The 15014-nt window shown below is 45.2% G+C and overlaps 1 protein-coding gene across 1 annotated transcript in view; it reads right to left on the bottom strand.

Annotated features, from left to right (window-relative positions):
• LOC144174711 (transmembrane 9 superfamily member 1-like) overlaps positions 1-15014 on the bottom strand; it is a 110432-nt gene that overhangs the window by 17135 nt on the left and 78283 nt on the right. Inside the window, exons 7-11 of the mRNA XM_077703534.1 lie at positions 11035-11106; positions 10297-10441; positions 9287-9412; positions 3794-3886; positions 3040-3150 (exon numbers count right to left, since the gene is read on the bottom strand). Of these exons, the coding sequence (XP_077559660.1) occupies positions 3040-3150; positions 3794-3886; positions 9287-9412; positions 10297-10441; positions 11035-11106 (547 nt within the window). The remainder of the gene's footprint in view (positions 1-3039; positions 3151-3793; positions 3887-9286; positions 9413-10296; positions 10442-11034; positions 11107-15014) is intronic.

The raw sequence follows: 15014 nt of genomic DNA, 5'->3' as shown, positions 1-15014 counted from the left end.
TTGGCTACAGCATATAAAGCACACCAATAGCGGCGCTGTACTGCTTAGAGTTTCATGCACCATAGAGGCTGTGTCAGAGCATTCTGTTGCATGTCGGGGTGCGGCAGTATGACGACGAGGACCGGTCGGTAAACTAGGAAAAAAAGATCTTTTTTGCATGTTTGTGTGGCCCCTGCTTTACGCAGAGGTGCAATATTTGGCATACCTTGTCGTGAAGGTGTACTCTAGCGACTGTGTGATTAAAATGGCAACCTTCCGAAGTCTATTTAGGGCCCCTTTAATTGTTCCATCCAACACCTGGGCTTCAGCAACTCTCATGATCACCAGAAATAACGAGACACAAATATTGTGCTCCTTTCATTTTCACAGCGAACTTGTTCACGGCTAACATTCTGTAAATTTTCAAGGTTCACCAACAAATCTCGATGCAAAAAAAAAAAAAAAAAAAAGAGCAGCTAGCGAATTTGATGTAAAAGCACGGGGCATTTGTGTAGATGTGTGTTTGCCTGTTTGCATGCTTGGTTCCTTCAGGCTCAGCACTTGCTTTAACGCGACAAATTAGAGCACTGCACGGGCCTGATTTTATGGCCCGAGCCCGGCCCGAGCCCACTTCGCGAAGCCCGAGCCCAACCCGGGCCCGTAACACCTAGCCCGAGCCCGGTCCGGGCCCGGGCATTCATAAGTGAGCCTGGCCCGAGCCCGGCCCGGGCCCGCCATCTCAAGCCCAGGCCCGGCCCGGCCTGGTAATTTATTTTTTGGCCTAGGGATGGTCCGCACGTGTGACCAGGCCCGATTTTTGATGCTGAAGCAAGTTTGTTTATTATATTCCGGGCGATCAGATGGAGCATCTAGTCTGTACAAGCACGTCATGAACTGAAACGCAACAAATAAGGGTTTAAAAGTGCACGTAGTTTAGTTTTCGCCATTTGCAGTTCACGCCACATCGGCGTAATAATAGCTCGTATTCTTGCACGAAAGACATCATCACCTTTGATTACCAGACTCTTGGCAACTTCACGTGGTTGTCTAGGCCACAAGTTGGTATTGCCGAAATTTTTGATCCGCATTTGAATCAACGAGTATGTACGCGCGTTGAAATACTTCACCTGCAGTGGTTGTTAAGCGGCGGTGTTTCTCTGGCACACGAGTTTGATTCCCGGCCACGGCAGCCGCATTTTGATCGGTGCGACATCTAAAACACACGTGTACATACATAAACATAGGTGCAAAGCCCCAGGATATCTGAATTAATTCATTCCTCTCTTGGGCATTCCTTGTAATCGTATCTTTGGTATGTAATACACCAAAATATAAAATCTTGATGCAGTACAAGAAATGTCATTAAAATTGCAGTATAGTGACCATCAGACCTAGCAAAGCACGTTTCTAAAACAATGCGTACAAATAACAGCAAGAAGCTCGCAACAATAAACCAAGAATATTCATTTTGATGCTCTTTCTTCCTACACTTCACGTCGGACCTATTAACGGCCGTGCCTATGAATTCAAGCCCGAGACCGGCCCGGGCCCATGGTGTCGAGCCCAAGCCCGGCCCGGGCCCACGGCATTGAGCCTGAGCCCGGCCTGTCGACTTCGGGCGGCCCGGCCCGGCCCACGGGCCGGGTCGGGCCCGGGCTTTCGGGCCGGCCCGGGCCCGTGCAGTGCTCTACGACAAATCACTAATTTTTTTTTTTTTTTCTGTCGTCGTAATGGGGAGGCCTCGCATAGTCCTGACACCGGAGACGTAGTAAATTTTCAGTGTGCTGAACATGTGAAGACAGTGCACATAAAGGTGCTGTGCCCCGATTTTCTAACATGAATGGATACGTCCACTTTTTTATTCCAGACCATCTGCCAAGACTGAATGACATTGAGAACTGGCTAGTCACAGAACAGCTTCCGTCAAGAGCTTTGTTCCAAAATGTCCCCTCACCCCTCAGCATCACTGGTCGGTCACTTACCTTTACAGAGTGGAATGTCTTATTACTTTTTTACTGGAATTTCCTGGTAAGCTGGTAAGACGCTTACACTTTTTTTTAACCATTTTTCTTTCTTCCCTTACGCTTAACCACAAGCAAAAGTAGCAGTAAGGAAAGCTAAGCTAGCCGGTAAAGTTGCCTTTCGAACAGCACTAAGAAGATGGGGCTACAGGAAGACAGATGATGACCCTGTCCTTCGATGAAACAATGCCCTAATATCAGCACGGTGATAAAACAACCAGTGAAGTAGTAGAAGTATTTCACATGAAAAGCTGTGGTGATAAATGCATAAGCCACCCATCTTTACACCTGTCAGATAAGAAAGTCAGGTGGCTAAGTTCAGAGCTAAGAGTGTCAGGGTGGTCAAAAGATTGCAGTCATTTATTGATGTAAGGACTCATTGCACATGACCAGATATGTGTGTACATATGTGCTGCTTTTTTAAAATAGACCTTGGTTGACAGTCAGCACTTGTATTGTCAGTCTTCTGAGTCTTCCTGGTCTGCTTAGAGCCGTTTAAAATGACACTAGCAACAGGCTTCTTTTTATTTCATAGATATTTTAATTTTTTTTTTCATAATAATGCTCTGAGACATACGTGCCATGTTTGTAGAGAAGCCACACCAACCCACCTAGCAGTGCACTTGCAATCCCAGATCAAAGGAAAAAATATACACTGGCACTGGCATATACACTGGCAAAGGAAAAAATATACACTTCCAGTGCTCACACATTCAATTTAAAAGAAATCAAGGTTTAACTGACAGTCTGATGTGCTACCACCAACATTAGGGTCCACGCAAGAAATTATCGTACATTTTCAACCTTTCACTTTTTATCACATTACGGTTTTCATAGGAGGGCACGATGGCACCTCCCGCAAGCTCTTCGCTTATGGCCTTGCCATTTTGCCACTGCTGTGAGAAAGCTGCCCTCAAGTGAGTAGGCTATCCCAACCCATTGCCCCATCGGAAACCTAGAGTCTGCTTACAGTTTAGTGGCTCTCTTAACCGCTCGCATCCTCTTGACCTAGCACCCTTGTGCTTTAGTGCATACTCACAGCAGATCCAGACTAGAAGCAACAAGACAACTGTTGTAGCTGGCAGGGCTTGGGTGGAATTGTAGACCCAGGCAGTGGAGTTTTGGATACTCCACACAAGGAACAGGGGAACTGTTCGGGAAAACACAAGACGACGGGGGAAGGTGAACGCTAGCACACTAGGCCAGATACAAACACGAAGCAATTCTGCTTAAGATACAAACATACAACAATTTTGTTTGTGGTCTACACTGTCCACACAATTTGTGGTCTACACTGCCCACACAAAGGTAACGACAAAGCTCAAATAATTACTTCCCAAGCATAACAGTCTACTTTGCAAAAATTCTTCAGGTGTATCTGGAGGTTTTGCAAGATTTTCCTAAGCAAGTTGCCACACCCAACGAACGAAGCCATTACTCAATGCTCTATGCAAGCCGAGTAAATGGGGGTTTTACCACACCAGCTTAGTCGCATTTTACATTGTAAGTCTGCGCCCAATGTCTTGTGAAACAGTAGCATGCCTCAGGCACAAACACTTTAGTTTAACTTTTTGCAGGAGAGGGAGGAAATACAAGCGTCCCTCCCAACACAGAATGCCGGCATTTGAATAATAGGATTGCAGAGGCATACTGCTGATATGAACACAAGGTAGCCAATATCTTCCTTCACCTTACATCGCACACAGAAATAATCTTGAAAGATGAATTAGAATGCAGCTTTTCAAGCCCCCCCCCCCCCCAAAAAAAAAGAGAGAATAAGAGAGAGCACTCACTGAAGAAAAGGCACGAGACAAGGTTGACATTGGTGACCCAGTTGGCGCCACCCATCTGGCGGTACATTTTAGACGACACAAAGCCAGCTATACCTGCAAACAAGAAAGCACACGACAAAAAAACATGTACTAACTGACGCTGCTTTGTTTCAGTGCTGAGGCCACATGAAGAAACATGCGATTTCAGTCGATATGATCTGTATGAAAAAATGACCCGTATAGATAATTACACAAGAGTTCAGAACCACCTCCCCACTACTCCATAACAGAGCAATTAACGATCGTCACTGCAGAGGACACATGAAGTAAGAAATTCAAAGACCGCACACACACCCACACACCCACATTGTTTGTGCCTCCACCCCCATGTGTACACTGTAGTGGAGGGACCTTCTTTACATGGTTAGTGAAAAGCACGCGCTAATTGGCAAAGGACACTAGCGAGTGTCCTGCGTACTACTTTTTCGTCAGCGTCTCTTTTTCGCTAGTAAAATGCAGTCAGATAACCAACTAGCCCAACTCCAATGCTGCTCCTAGTACCAATGAGGCGAAAACGATTCCCCATCTCTCCCCACGTCACAGCCATCCGTCTCAGAGTTATTAGACAAGAACCAAATAAAAACTGTGGTGTAGTCAAGACACTGGTGGAATATGAGCTTTCCTTAAGGTTAGCCACTGACCAGTGCAAGATGAGGAGTGAAATTCAATTTTGGTTTTTAATGCAATGCAGTTTGGAGTGCTTTATCACGTGGGTGCTTTATCATAAAATACAACTCGCTAGCATCCCCATGCCCGTCATCACTGCCATCATCACAACCACCACAGCAAAAGGCCAAAGGGAGCCTTTTTCTCCTCAAAGACTTAAGCTAATTTCTGAGGCAGAGGGGTCCTTTTTCCCTCTCCACCACACTGCGATTCCACTTTCTGAACCGAATTTCCACAGCTATGAGCAAGGTTTTGGAGGACAGGCTGGATGAATGCATCTTAATAGAACAGTAGAGTGGGAGTGATGGCCCCATTGGCATACAGTAAGCGAATCCGACAGGCAAGAATGCCAATGAGGGCATAGGGGAAGCAGCCTGTCTCTGTTTTGAAGGAAACTAGTGTTCCACCAATTGAGCTACATGAACAACTGAATTCCTATCTATTTTCTTGGGCACTCTTTTTTGATACGAGGATAGGTGAGGTGAGGTTGGGGTAATCTAGCATAACCACGTACAAATTCCTACGTTTGGGGGTGATAACTAATGCCACTTCAACAGCTTCGGGTTGAAAGACCTCTTTACCCCCATGCCAGTACCATGTTCTTAAAAACAGTACAAACGCAGGTAACACTACGGATACGTGCGCGCGCGCGCTGCGGGCAATAGCGATAAACTCTTGGCATTGACGGGGAGCTGACGACGCAAGGACAGCGCTTGCTCTTTAGCGAAAATTCACAAAAAAAGCTGAACTATAAGCAGAGAACGCTATTGTGTGGTGTGTCAATGTGCCAAAAGATAGAGAGGATTTGAAAAGTGGTGCTGCACCCTGCTGTTCCCAAAGAAGCGATATTTGGCTCACATGTCCTTGAGCATGAACTTGAGACCCACACTACCGCGTGAGTATATTTACCATAAAAACCCCTTTTAGAAGAAAAAAAAAAAAAAAAAAAAACATGACGCGCCGTTACCCCCTTACTGCTACCACCCAGTGCAATTAAAATTTCCCAGTCGCAGCATTTGCAGACCCCCTACCTGAAACTGCGCAGTGAGAGTTCTGTTCTTTTTGTGCTTGCTTTCCCTACCGCACGTGCTGGCGTTGCACTGACACATTTTTTTGCTTAATATCATAAAAACCAACCCACCAAGCATTCCTAACTAATTGAATGCGGGCGCTGCCAGTTAATTACGTACACTTTGCCTCAAATGTACCCACAGTTTTTTTTTTTTTTTTGAACTAAACAACCGGGAGATGTATGACAAGCACCAGTGGTTCATGAGTTTCAAATGCTTATGACTAGAGGCCGGAAATTTAGGCACAAAAAATCCAGATTTTAGGCGGCTATAATAGGCACTGAGAAGTGCCATTTAGGCATATATAGGCACTAAATACTCTCGTTTAGGCATATATAGGCTCAGTTCGGCTTAACTTCAGAAGCAGATTTTAGCACATTTTTGTTTACTTGCAGTGATACCGCGGACAAATCGTGTGCTGGGACAAAGCAATTTTATTTTATTCGGGAAAATAGGCCGCACAAGAGTTGCCATTTTAAAATTTACGTGAAATTCAGTGGGACTCACCACCAAAAGAAAGGACTGAAGGCCATGAAAAACGACACCAATGTCAATGATTTGCTGCTTGAAATTGTACCCTCTTTCAGCCGGTAATTTTGTGTGAAAAAAAAAAAAACAACGCTCAACGTCCACGGAAGTTGGGGGAGCCGTTTTCTACTTCTGGACGCTCCATGACCTCATTTAATCTAGACTATGACAACGTTTTCTGATGAGAACATTCGGCAGATATTTTACCGCACGGATTCCGGAAGTTTTCTGCCAGACAGATTTAATCAACCGGTCCTTCGGAGATGGTGGCAGATCTGGCCTGGACCTTCCAAATGAGCTCAGCAGACAGAGTGGTGCCAAAGCTCTCAGCTGTTGAAATGCCTTCTGCTAAGAATGCGAAATAAACACACGAATGTGCCCTGTCACGTTGAAGTGTAATGTGGTTCCAAAAATTGGGCGGCGAAGCTTTTGGCGATTGCAAAGCTGTTGATAGAACTGGAGTGTTTTTTGTTAGTTTTGAGCCCTCAGCCGAGTTCCTGAAAGTGGAACAACGGGCGATGGTAGAAGCAAAATCGGTAACTGCTGCTTGAAGACATAACTGCACTTCGAAAAAAGATCTTGACTGCAACTGATTATTCATTGAGGGAGCAGAACGACCTTCCCAGCTCTTCACAACACCGATGAATCCCATGGATAGTACAGTGAAGGGCAATAATTCTCTAAAAATTATTGAGCCATTTTGTCCTGCACATGCAGATCATTAGCGAAGCTGCGGGAAAAACGCCATTCAGTGACTGTGCACTATATGCCGATTATCAACAGTAGACAGCCCGCAAGATTCTTTGGAACTACACTCGAACCTCGTTATAACGTAACAGGATATAACGAAATAATGGATATAATGAAGTAAATGAGATTCCCCTTGAAATCCCCATAGACATGCATGTTTTTCAAACCTCGTTTTAACGAAGAAAAACGGACCTCCCAATGGATATAATGAGCCGAATTGGTCTCAGCAGGGAAAAAAATGCATTTTTTACACCGACAATATCAGTTTTCGCCGCATTGGCAGCCGCACAGCGTGGCAATTCAAAGCTCCCGCCTCACAACAGCAGCCGCGCTGTGTCACGGCTATCTCGGAGGCGACGCTTTCTGTGGTGTCGCCAACGAGCGGCTGCGCCAACCTCCTCGTTCTCCCAGCTGCACGCCCAGTGATGGCCCAGGTTGGTGGAGTGGGGCGAGGGGGGCCAAGTGACAGTGGTGGGAGGAGACACAAGGCAGCAGCGCGGCTGGTTGCCCGTATTTGCGGATGGGTCTTGTCGCCCGTCTTGTCGTTACGGACAATGAGTTGTTCTTCGATTACGTGAACGCCGACGCCGATGCGGTAACTACCGAAGAACCGACCGTTAACAGCATCGTGGCAGATGTCGCCGGACTAGCGGACACAAGCGATGACAAAGACGCTATGGGCGCCGATTCCCGCGCGTTCACCGTGCCTACGTCTTCACAGGCACTCGACGATGTTATGTGCTGCGTCGTTTTTTGCGGTGCTAAGGATGACGGCGAAAACGACATGACGGCGGTGGCCATCGCTGAAAAAGAGGTGCTTTGCTTGCGTCGTCTGAAGCAGAAGACCATTGTAAACTTTTTTTCCCCAAAGCACTAGCGGACAATAAAATAGCGTCAGCACTGAACAAGCCAAATATTTGTCTTGTAATCAAATTTCTTTGCATTTGAGGTCGCGTAGCGATGGGGTTAGCCGCATGGCCATCTTTTCTCCGCATGCTTAAAGGTTAAGCGTCCCAACGGGCATATGCGGCGCTAAATGGCGGTAATTGATATAACGAAGTAATGGATATAACGAAATAATTATGACTCTCCCTTCAACTTCGTTATAACGAGGTTTGAGTGTAATTCCTTTAACGCTAGGTTTCCACATCCGCTTATTAAGGATTACCCGGCACGGGTGATGACGGGTGTCACTAATAGATTACTTGTAAAGTGCTGAGATCCCCATTCCGAAGCTCCGTTTCGCATTCATTCTTCGTGCTACACACACTGCATCTTGCCAGCCGGTGGTGTACCTGTTGTCGGCGGCTGACAATGCACGTGTTCGTGGCGTCACCTTAAAACCTTGGTGTCTGAGATTTGCATGTGAATTTCCCCAGGAGGCGTCTTTCATCTTGACCGGTATGTACGCGGCTGTGTCGCATTCGTTTTTTTGGCTGCTGTTTTTTTCATTGCGTTAGCAATAGATAGGGCAACTGGCACAAGTTTTCACTGTTGGTCTGCGGGTACAGTGCGTCAGAAGCACATAGAACAGAAGATTTCGCACGGAAAGGGGTTACGTCGGTGAGCTTGGCTGCAGTGTAGCTGCGCACGGGTTTTTCCTGAGGCTCGGCCGAGGTGGCAAGTTCGAGGTGGTTGCGGTTTGGGCACGGTTTGCACTTCTCTGTGTGTTTGGCACGACGCGCGGATTTTTCGTGCAAACCGCGTCAAACAAACACCCCATTGCGGGCTTCGGAAGTGACAAGAGTCCCTGCAGCACACCGACTCAAACTACCCAAAAAAGGCTTGTATAACACAAAAAAAGGCGTTTATAGGCGCCGAAAAGTCTATATAGTAAAAATAGGCACTAAAAAGCTGATATAGTCAGAATAGGCACTATAGGCACAATAAACTATTGTTTAAAATGCTCCCCTTCCCATAGTTCGTGCTTATATATTAAATAGGCTTGATACGGAGTGAAGAAAAAAAATAGGCATTCTGCCTAAAGTTCCGGTCTCTACTTATGACTATATAAACCACTTAACTTTCGAAGCAACTGGGTTACGCTGCAACGACAGCGGCTAAGACGCAACGCCGTACACGTGGCTCTACTTGGGTCCAGCGAGTGAGCTACGATGACAAGGCGCGGCCCTAAAGTGCTCTGCACTTAAAAGAAAGAGGGTGAAAGCATTATTAGAAGAGGTTAGGGTACTTTTCGAAGTTCCCTTTTGCTCTTCACCGTGCGTGCTTTGTGCATGCCTGCATTTTCGGAATTTCCCCACACTGCGTGCGACACGATGAAAGTGTACTCCATTCCCATCGCTAACTAAACACACGCCACACCGGAGGACATCCATGTGACAAGGACACCGACACGCCCGATGCAGGATTTCCTTCGCCACCATCAGTGCACCCACGCCCCAAGAAGCGCAAAGTGGCCAGACTGCAGCAAGGTTCTCACATGACGTCAGGGCGTAGAGGACGCAGATCGCAGTGTTCATGGAGCCGTGGTTGTGCACGTTGAACACACTCGTTAGTGCCAGCACGAGCACCCCAGCAGCAATGCACAGGAACTGGGTGCCCACACCTGAGTGGCGAGAGTGGTGGGGAGGACAAAACATGTGCATACATGTGTGAGCAGCGGCACCCCCCCCTTGAACTCAAATTTAAAGGTGAGGAGACGTTTTCATGCCGGCGCAAAGCCAACATCACTGAAACGACGCAATGGACAAGAGAAAACCAAATTCTTGTAAGTTGGCTTATATATAGGCACCTTAATGATCAAACACAAATGTTCCATAGATGAAAGATGATTTTTACCAGGAGAGTTATTCTTCACAAAATGATTTGGATTATACTCTTGCTCAGTTAAAAAAGAAGTGGACGTACTTAGGGAAATAATAATAAAGAAGCGATACTTCTTTAGTGTAATATTTGTTGTTTGTGACTAGAAAATTATTGCTAACTTCAAAAACACTAAAAAATGCATGGTATGAAAAGAGGCATAGCGGACTAATATTTAATGTTAGGCTAGTTGGTTGGCCATTAAAATGCACAAAAACAGTGTATACAATCGGACAAAAAATGAAAGGTCAACCACACACTGCCCCACATAACCATTTCGACCCATCTCATCAATAACCATGCTGTGCATGGCTATTGATGAGCAGCTGTCGAGCAGCAAATTTGCCTGTTCTGCTAGATAAATTGTAATAAGTGTACTACAAGCTAATTAACCTGCTGCAGCATACTAAAATGCTGTTTAAACAATTTAGTTTGGAAGGGTAATAAAACTTGTCACCTCTTGTTTTTTTTAATATTTTTAATACTACACATATATTCGATATTTGAAGACAGTTTTTGCCTGATTAACATTAGATTCGTATTCGAAAATCTCAATATTCACACACCCCTACTAAATCGCTTGGCGTAGAATAAGATGGGACTAATTTTTTCGCCCGATCAGCTCACCCAAGATGGCGCAGAGCAGGTTCTTGTAGGGTGGAAACCGGAAAACGTCCGCATGAATGATCTTCCAGCCGTACTCCTCCACGTCCATCTCGGCCTTGCTCTCCATAGAGTTGTACCGGGCTATGTCATTCTTCAGCACACGTGTCTGCATGCAAGGCAGGCGACTGGTTGGCCACAGCTCTTGTGCAACTCCACACTGATGAATTTTTCTACTGGTACTGCAAAATTCCGCCAAGTTCACACCTATTTCCGTGCGCACTAACACATTTAGGTATTAGTTTTTTTCTCTGGATTTAACAGACCGGAACTATCTCTCCCCTGAAATTCTTTCTTCCAGTAGTATGTTGAAATGTATTGATGAAATTATTGATTTCTAAAAAAAAAAAAATTCTCACATATGTTCCAAATAACTTTGTACTGCCTTGTTCACACGACTTTCACCCACTAAAAATTGTATAACTGGTCTTAACAGAATGTAACACCACCACTCCCGCTTAGGACCATTCGTGGCCTGCAGTATTGTTTAATTAATTAATTAATTAATTAAATGCATGCTATGTGGAGACAAGGAGTCTCCACAGAAATATAAAACAGACCTGCACTCCCAAATAAGATCAGTTTGTCAAGGAGGTCGAATATATCCATACACCACACTAAAACACTCAAGTGCACACTAAGCCAGGCGCATTACTTTTTGGAAAGCTCACCAAAGATAACGATAACGGAAGCAAGGCTTACCAGTATCACACCAATGAAGCCCAAAAGCAACACGATTAGCACCAAGGAGTTGATCACCGACAGCCAGTGGATCTGGTAAAAAACATGGGAAGGGTCTGTTATTACTAAAGACAAACATGCGCAGACATTTTTATTTTATCACGCATTTCAACGCTACTGGCACCAAGTGAGAGAAAGCAAGCACATCTCTACAAGATTCCGTGCCGCAGTCCTGCAAGAACTACTCAAGGCCTACGCACCCAACACTCAAACGGGTATCTAAATTTGACACTGCATATTTAGAGACTCTCTACTCCAGTTGCCCTCATTTCCTGCTCCCCGCAATACTGGCCTGTTCTTCCAGCTGCTCTTGTTTGCTCAGCTTCAAGCACCCACTATGTTTGCGTTCAGCACCTGCAGCAACGGTGGTTACTTTAGCTCACTTCCGTTCTTACTCCCTGTGCAAGATGGCCCAAGGCACACATTAAAAGTTTCACAGGGATAAGAGTAGTAGCAAAAAATATTCCAAAAAGGAAGCACAAAACAAGGAAAATATGTTCCTCACTGAAAGTTCGTTCTTTTTTTTTTTTTTGCTTCCTATTACAAGCCCAGGTTTTTGCTGCACATATTTTTCAGTGGCGACAGGCCAATGTTGATGGGTTTTGAGCTTGGAAAAAATTGCACACGAGACTCTACAGATCTTGCTGCAAAATTCGACCACAGTTTTCCTTTTTTCAGTCTTTTGCAGTCAAAAACATGAAGGTCCTCTAGAAGGCTCCTGAAAGTCCTTTCTCTCCTCCAGTACGGCCAGCATAAAGCCGAAAACTTCTACAAGAGCTGGGGAATAACAACAAGCTATTTTCACTAGTAGGTTCACACTTAACAGTTGGACTGCAACAATTTTTCTTGCCAGCTATCAGTAAACTAGGAACAATTTTTACAGTGAAGGTGACCTACGCAAGGTTCTGACGAAAATTGCATGTGCCTATCAGGTCGTGTCGACAACGAAATGCACACGCTGGCTTAGGAGCACGTGTAAAATAGTCTGTAGCTCTCAATTTCATGTAGGTATATTGATAAAAAAAAAAAAAATCATGCTGAAATTGGCATCTAAGACAACTCTATCATTAAGCCATGTTTCGTTTGCTTGCCACAATTAGTTCGCAATGAAGTTCTAAACGTTGCGGAATTCTCGTCGGCTGTCACTACATGGACGTCTATGAAAGGAGCATGGTTACAGAAAATGGACGTAATTCCAGTTTTATCGAAACTATTCTGAAACAAATTATACGGGAATTCCGAATTATTTCAGTTATGTGTATGCGACTTTATTTGTCCCCACACATAACTCAAATTGTTATTCACCAATACAGCACAGCTTCGTTGTTTTCTATCTTCACAGTAATGGAAGGGTTCAAAATTTCTTTTTCAACACCTTCTCATCTACCGTATTTTCTGGTGTATAAGTCGCGGTATTTTTCTGAAATTTTCGTTAGTTTGTCTCATCCACCAGTGCGACTTATGTATGAAATAAATTTGGTACGTGGCGGCAGCGTGTGGTCCGCGCTCGAAAAGGTGCCTGTGTGCTGCATGATGTCAGCGCATGTTAACAGACACAGCTCTATGGTCTAAATGGATGAATTATTTGTTAGCGAGTCGGAGGAAGACGGCTTCAATGGAGTACATGCCATCTGTGTGTATCAATAAACCATTTTTGAGAAGTTAGTGCCAACTTTGGATGGTAGATGCATGTGTCTAGCACTGCTTACCGGGGGATGCGTACAGAGGCTGCAGCCGCCGCAACCATGTACTTTCGCTGCCCTTTCTAACAAACTGATCCTCTGAGTTTACCTGATTAACAAGAGCGCTTTGTACACCATTGCGTCTTACATACCGGTGCGACTTATATATACTTTTTTTTTTTTTTTTTCGGAAAAACCGCCGTTTTGAGGGTGGTGTGACTTAAACAAAAGTGCGAGTTATAGACCGGAAAATATGGCACACTGCTTCACCCCAGAGCGGCTACCTCCGTGCCCAGTCACAAGACCATCTCTCTTCATTACCAAGCTGAACACAGTAGCGTTACTGCAATTCATCTGGACCTGCGTGGCACAGCTATAGTGCGAGTTTAACTATTGCCCTGCACAACGCAGCCCTACTTAGAGCTGCTCTTCCTCGAAAAGCAGCCTAAAACTCTTGACATTACGAGCCAGGTGGCAGCCAATTCATGTCCAGTTTCCCTCTAGTTTTGAGTGAAATGAACAATTCATTTCATCTGCGCTGCCATCAACAACTTTCTGCGCAGTAATCAAATGCATTTTATTGTGAGTGTACCCTAGTTAGAGCTCTCAGCGGCTGCGAGTAAAGATTCTACAAATTTTCAACCATAGCCACCCCTACTGCTTTTGCAAGCTGTGCTGGCCAGCATTGTTGACCAGCAAAGCCAGCTTGTGATTGGTTGATTACTGGCCAATTCAACACAAGTCTGTCTTGAATGAAACTTCCTGTCATACTTCAACCTTCATATTAACAGTGGTGGCGCCATCGCTTGGGCACTATGTATATGACATCTTACTTTTGCTGGTAGTAGTTGTAGGGTGGTGTCACAAGAAAACCACCGTTGGTGCTGCCTATGTGAAGCAGTGAAGCATACACAAAAGTGGATAGAGTCAGCACAAATCTGTCCCACAAACACCAAACGACAGCTCAACTAAATAATTGTGAGTATCTCGAAGTGCTTGTCACCGACTCCTCTGATTTCAAGCTGCCCGTGCTTATTGACGGGATGCTAAAAATGAGATACAGTGGAATCTCGCTGATATGACTCTGCATAATATATTAAAAAAAAATACATTTTTTTAGACCTCCCAGCCATCATCCTAAAGAACCAATGTATGATCAGGTGTTACAATCAGGTGTTGGTAGTGATGAGTAAAAGCTAAAAAAATGCAAAAAAAGAAGCATGTGGATTTGGTGAGCGAATTTGGTTTGCCGGTGCCATCACTGAGCGTGAAGAAAGTGTGTGTGTGTGTGTGTGTGTGTGTGTGTGTGTGTGTGTGTGTGTGTGTGTGTGTGCGCGCGCGCGTGCGTGTGCGCATGTGTGCGCGCGCGCGTGTGCGTGTGTGTGCGCGCGTGCGTGCACACGCACGCGTTTTACATTTTTAAGCTTCCTTTGGACAATACGATTTTCGGATGGTATGTTTCATTTTTCAGTTCTCACGAAGATCATACTGACAAGATGCCAGCACACTGCCTGATTGAAGACTTGTGGCTACCAGTCAGCAAAGGCTCAAATTATTCGGCCCCCATCTAATTGCATGGCAGACATCAAGGGTTACATAAACACCCCTTCAACCATTTCTGCTTCCAAACAACAGAATCAACCTTGTGCCTTGGAACCACATCGGTTTGCGCCCATAATTCCCTCTCCACCAGCACAATTCGCTATGATAGACCATTTCGCTTGCTGGTCACATTAATCCGCCTTTTTCATTGCGCTGTGGCGGCCTCTGGTGGCGCCACCGAGAAGCGATATGGCAGGGGTGCAAGTGGGCCGCCACTGCAGCAGAAGGGCAATCAGGGCTGTGTTGCTGGTTGTTTACGTGAATTGTATAGCCGGCCTAAAGCTGCAAAAGGAATAACTATGCTGGTAGATGTGTGTTTTCAACAAGGGAACCATCTGAACAAGTCTGTGACGCTCGTTTCTTTTTGCAACAGTTCCGCAAGAGTTAGTACCACGGGGTGGCTATCTGAGGCTGTGGAAGCGATGTTCTCACGCCATTTTTTTTTTAGCTTTTAAAAGGGAGGAGAGGGGGACAATGTGGCATCTGTCAGACAGTAGCATAAATGCAGGCACCTAATGTGGCCTTTATAAAAACCACTGCCTGAGGATGGTATGCAGATTTCAGCGATGCAGAAAATTATACATGGCAGCAGATTTGTTCAACTCCACTGTTCTTTTTTTTTCTCTGTTTCTTATCATAACGAGCATAAATGCATGT

Source organism: Haemaphysalis longicornis, unplaced genomic scaffold, assembly GCF_048455015.1.
Source record: "Haemaphysalis longicornis isolate Haplotype H1 unplaced genomic scaffold, Haemaphysalis longicornis Haplotype H1 scaffold_3, whole genome shotgun sequence".
NCBI lineage: Eukaryota > Metazoa > Arthropoda > Arachnida > Ixodida > Ixodidae > Haemaphysalis > Haemaphysalis longicornis.
This window is presented reverse-complemented; position numbering and strand designations above follow the sequence as displayed.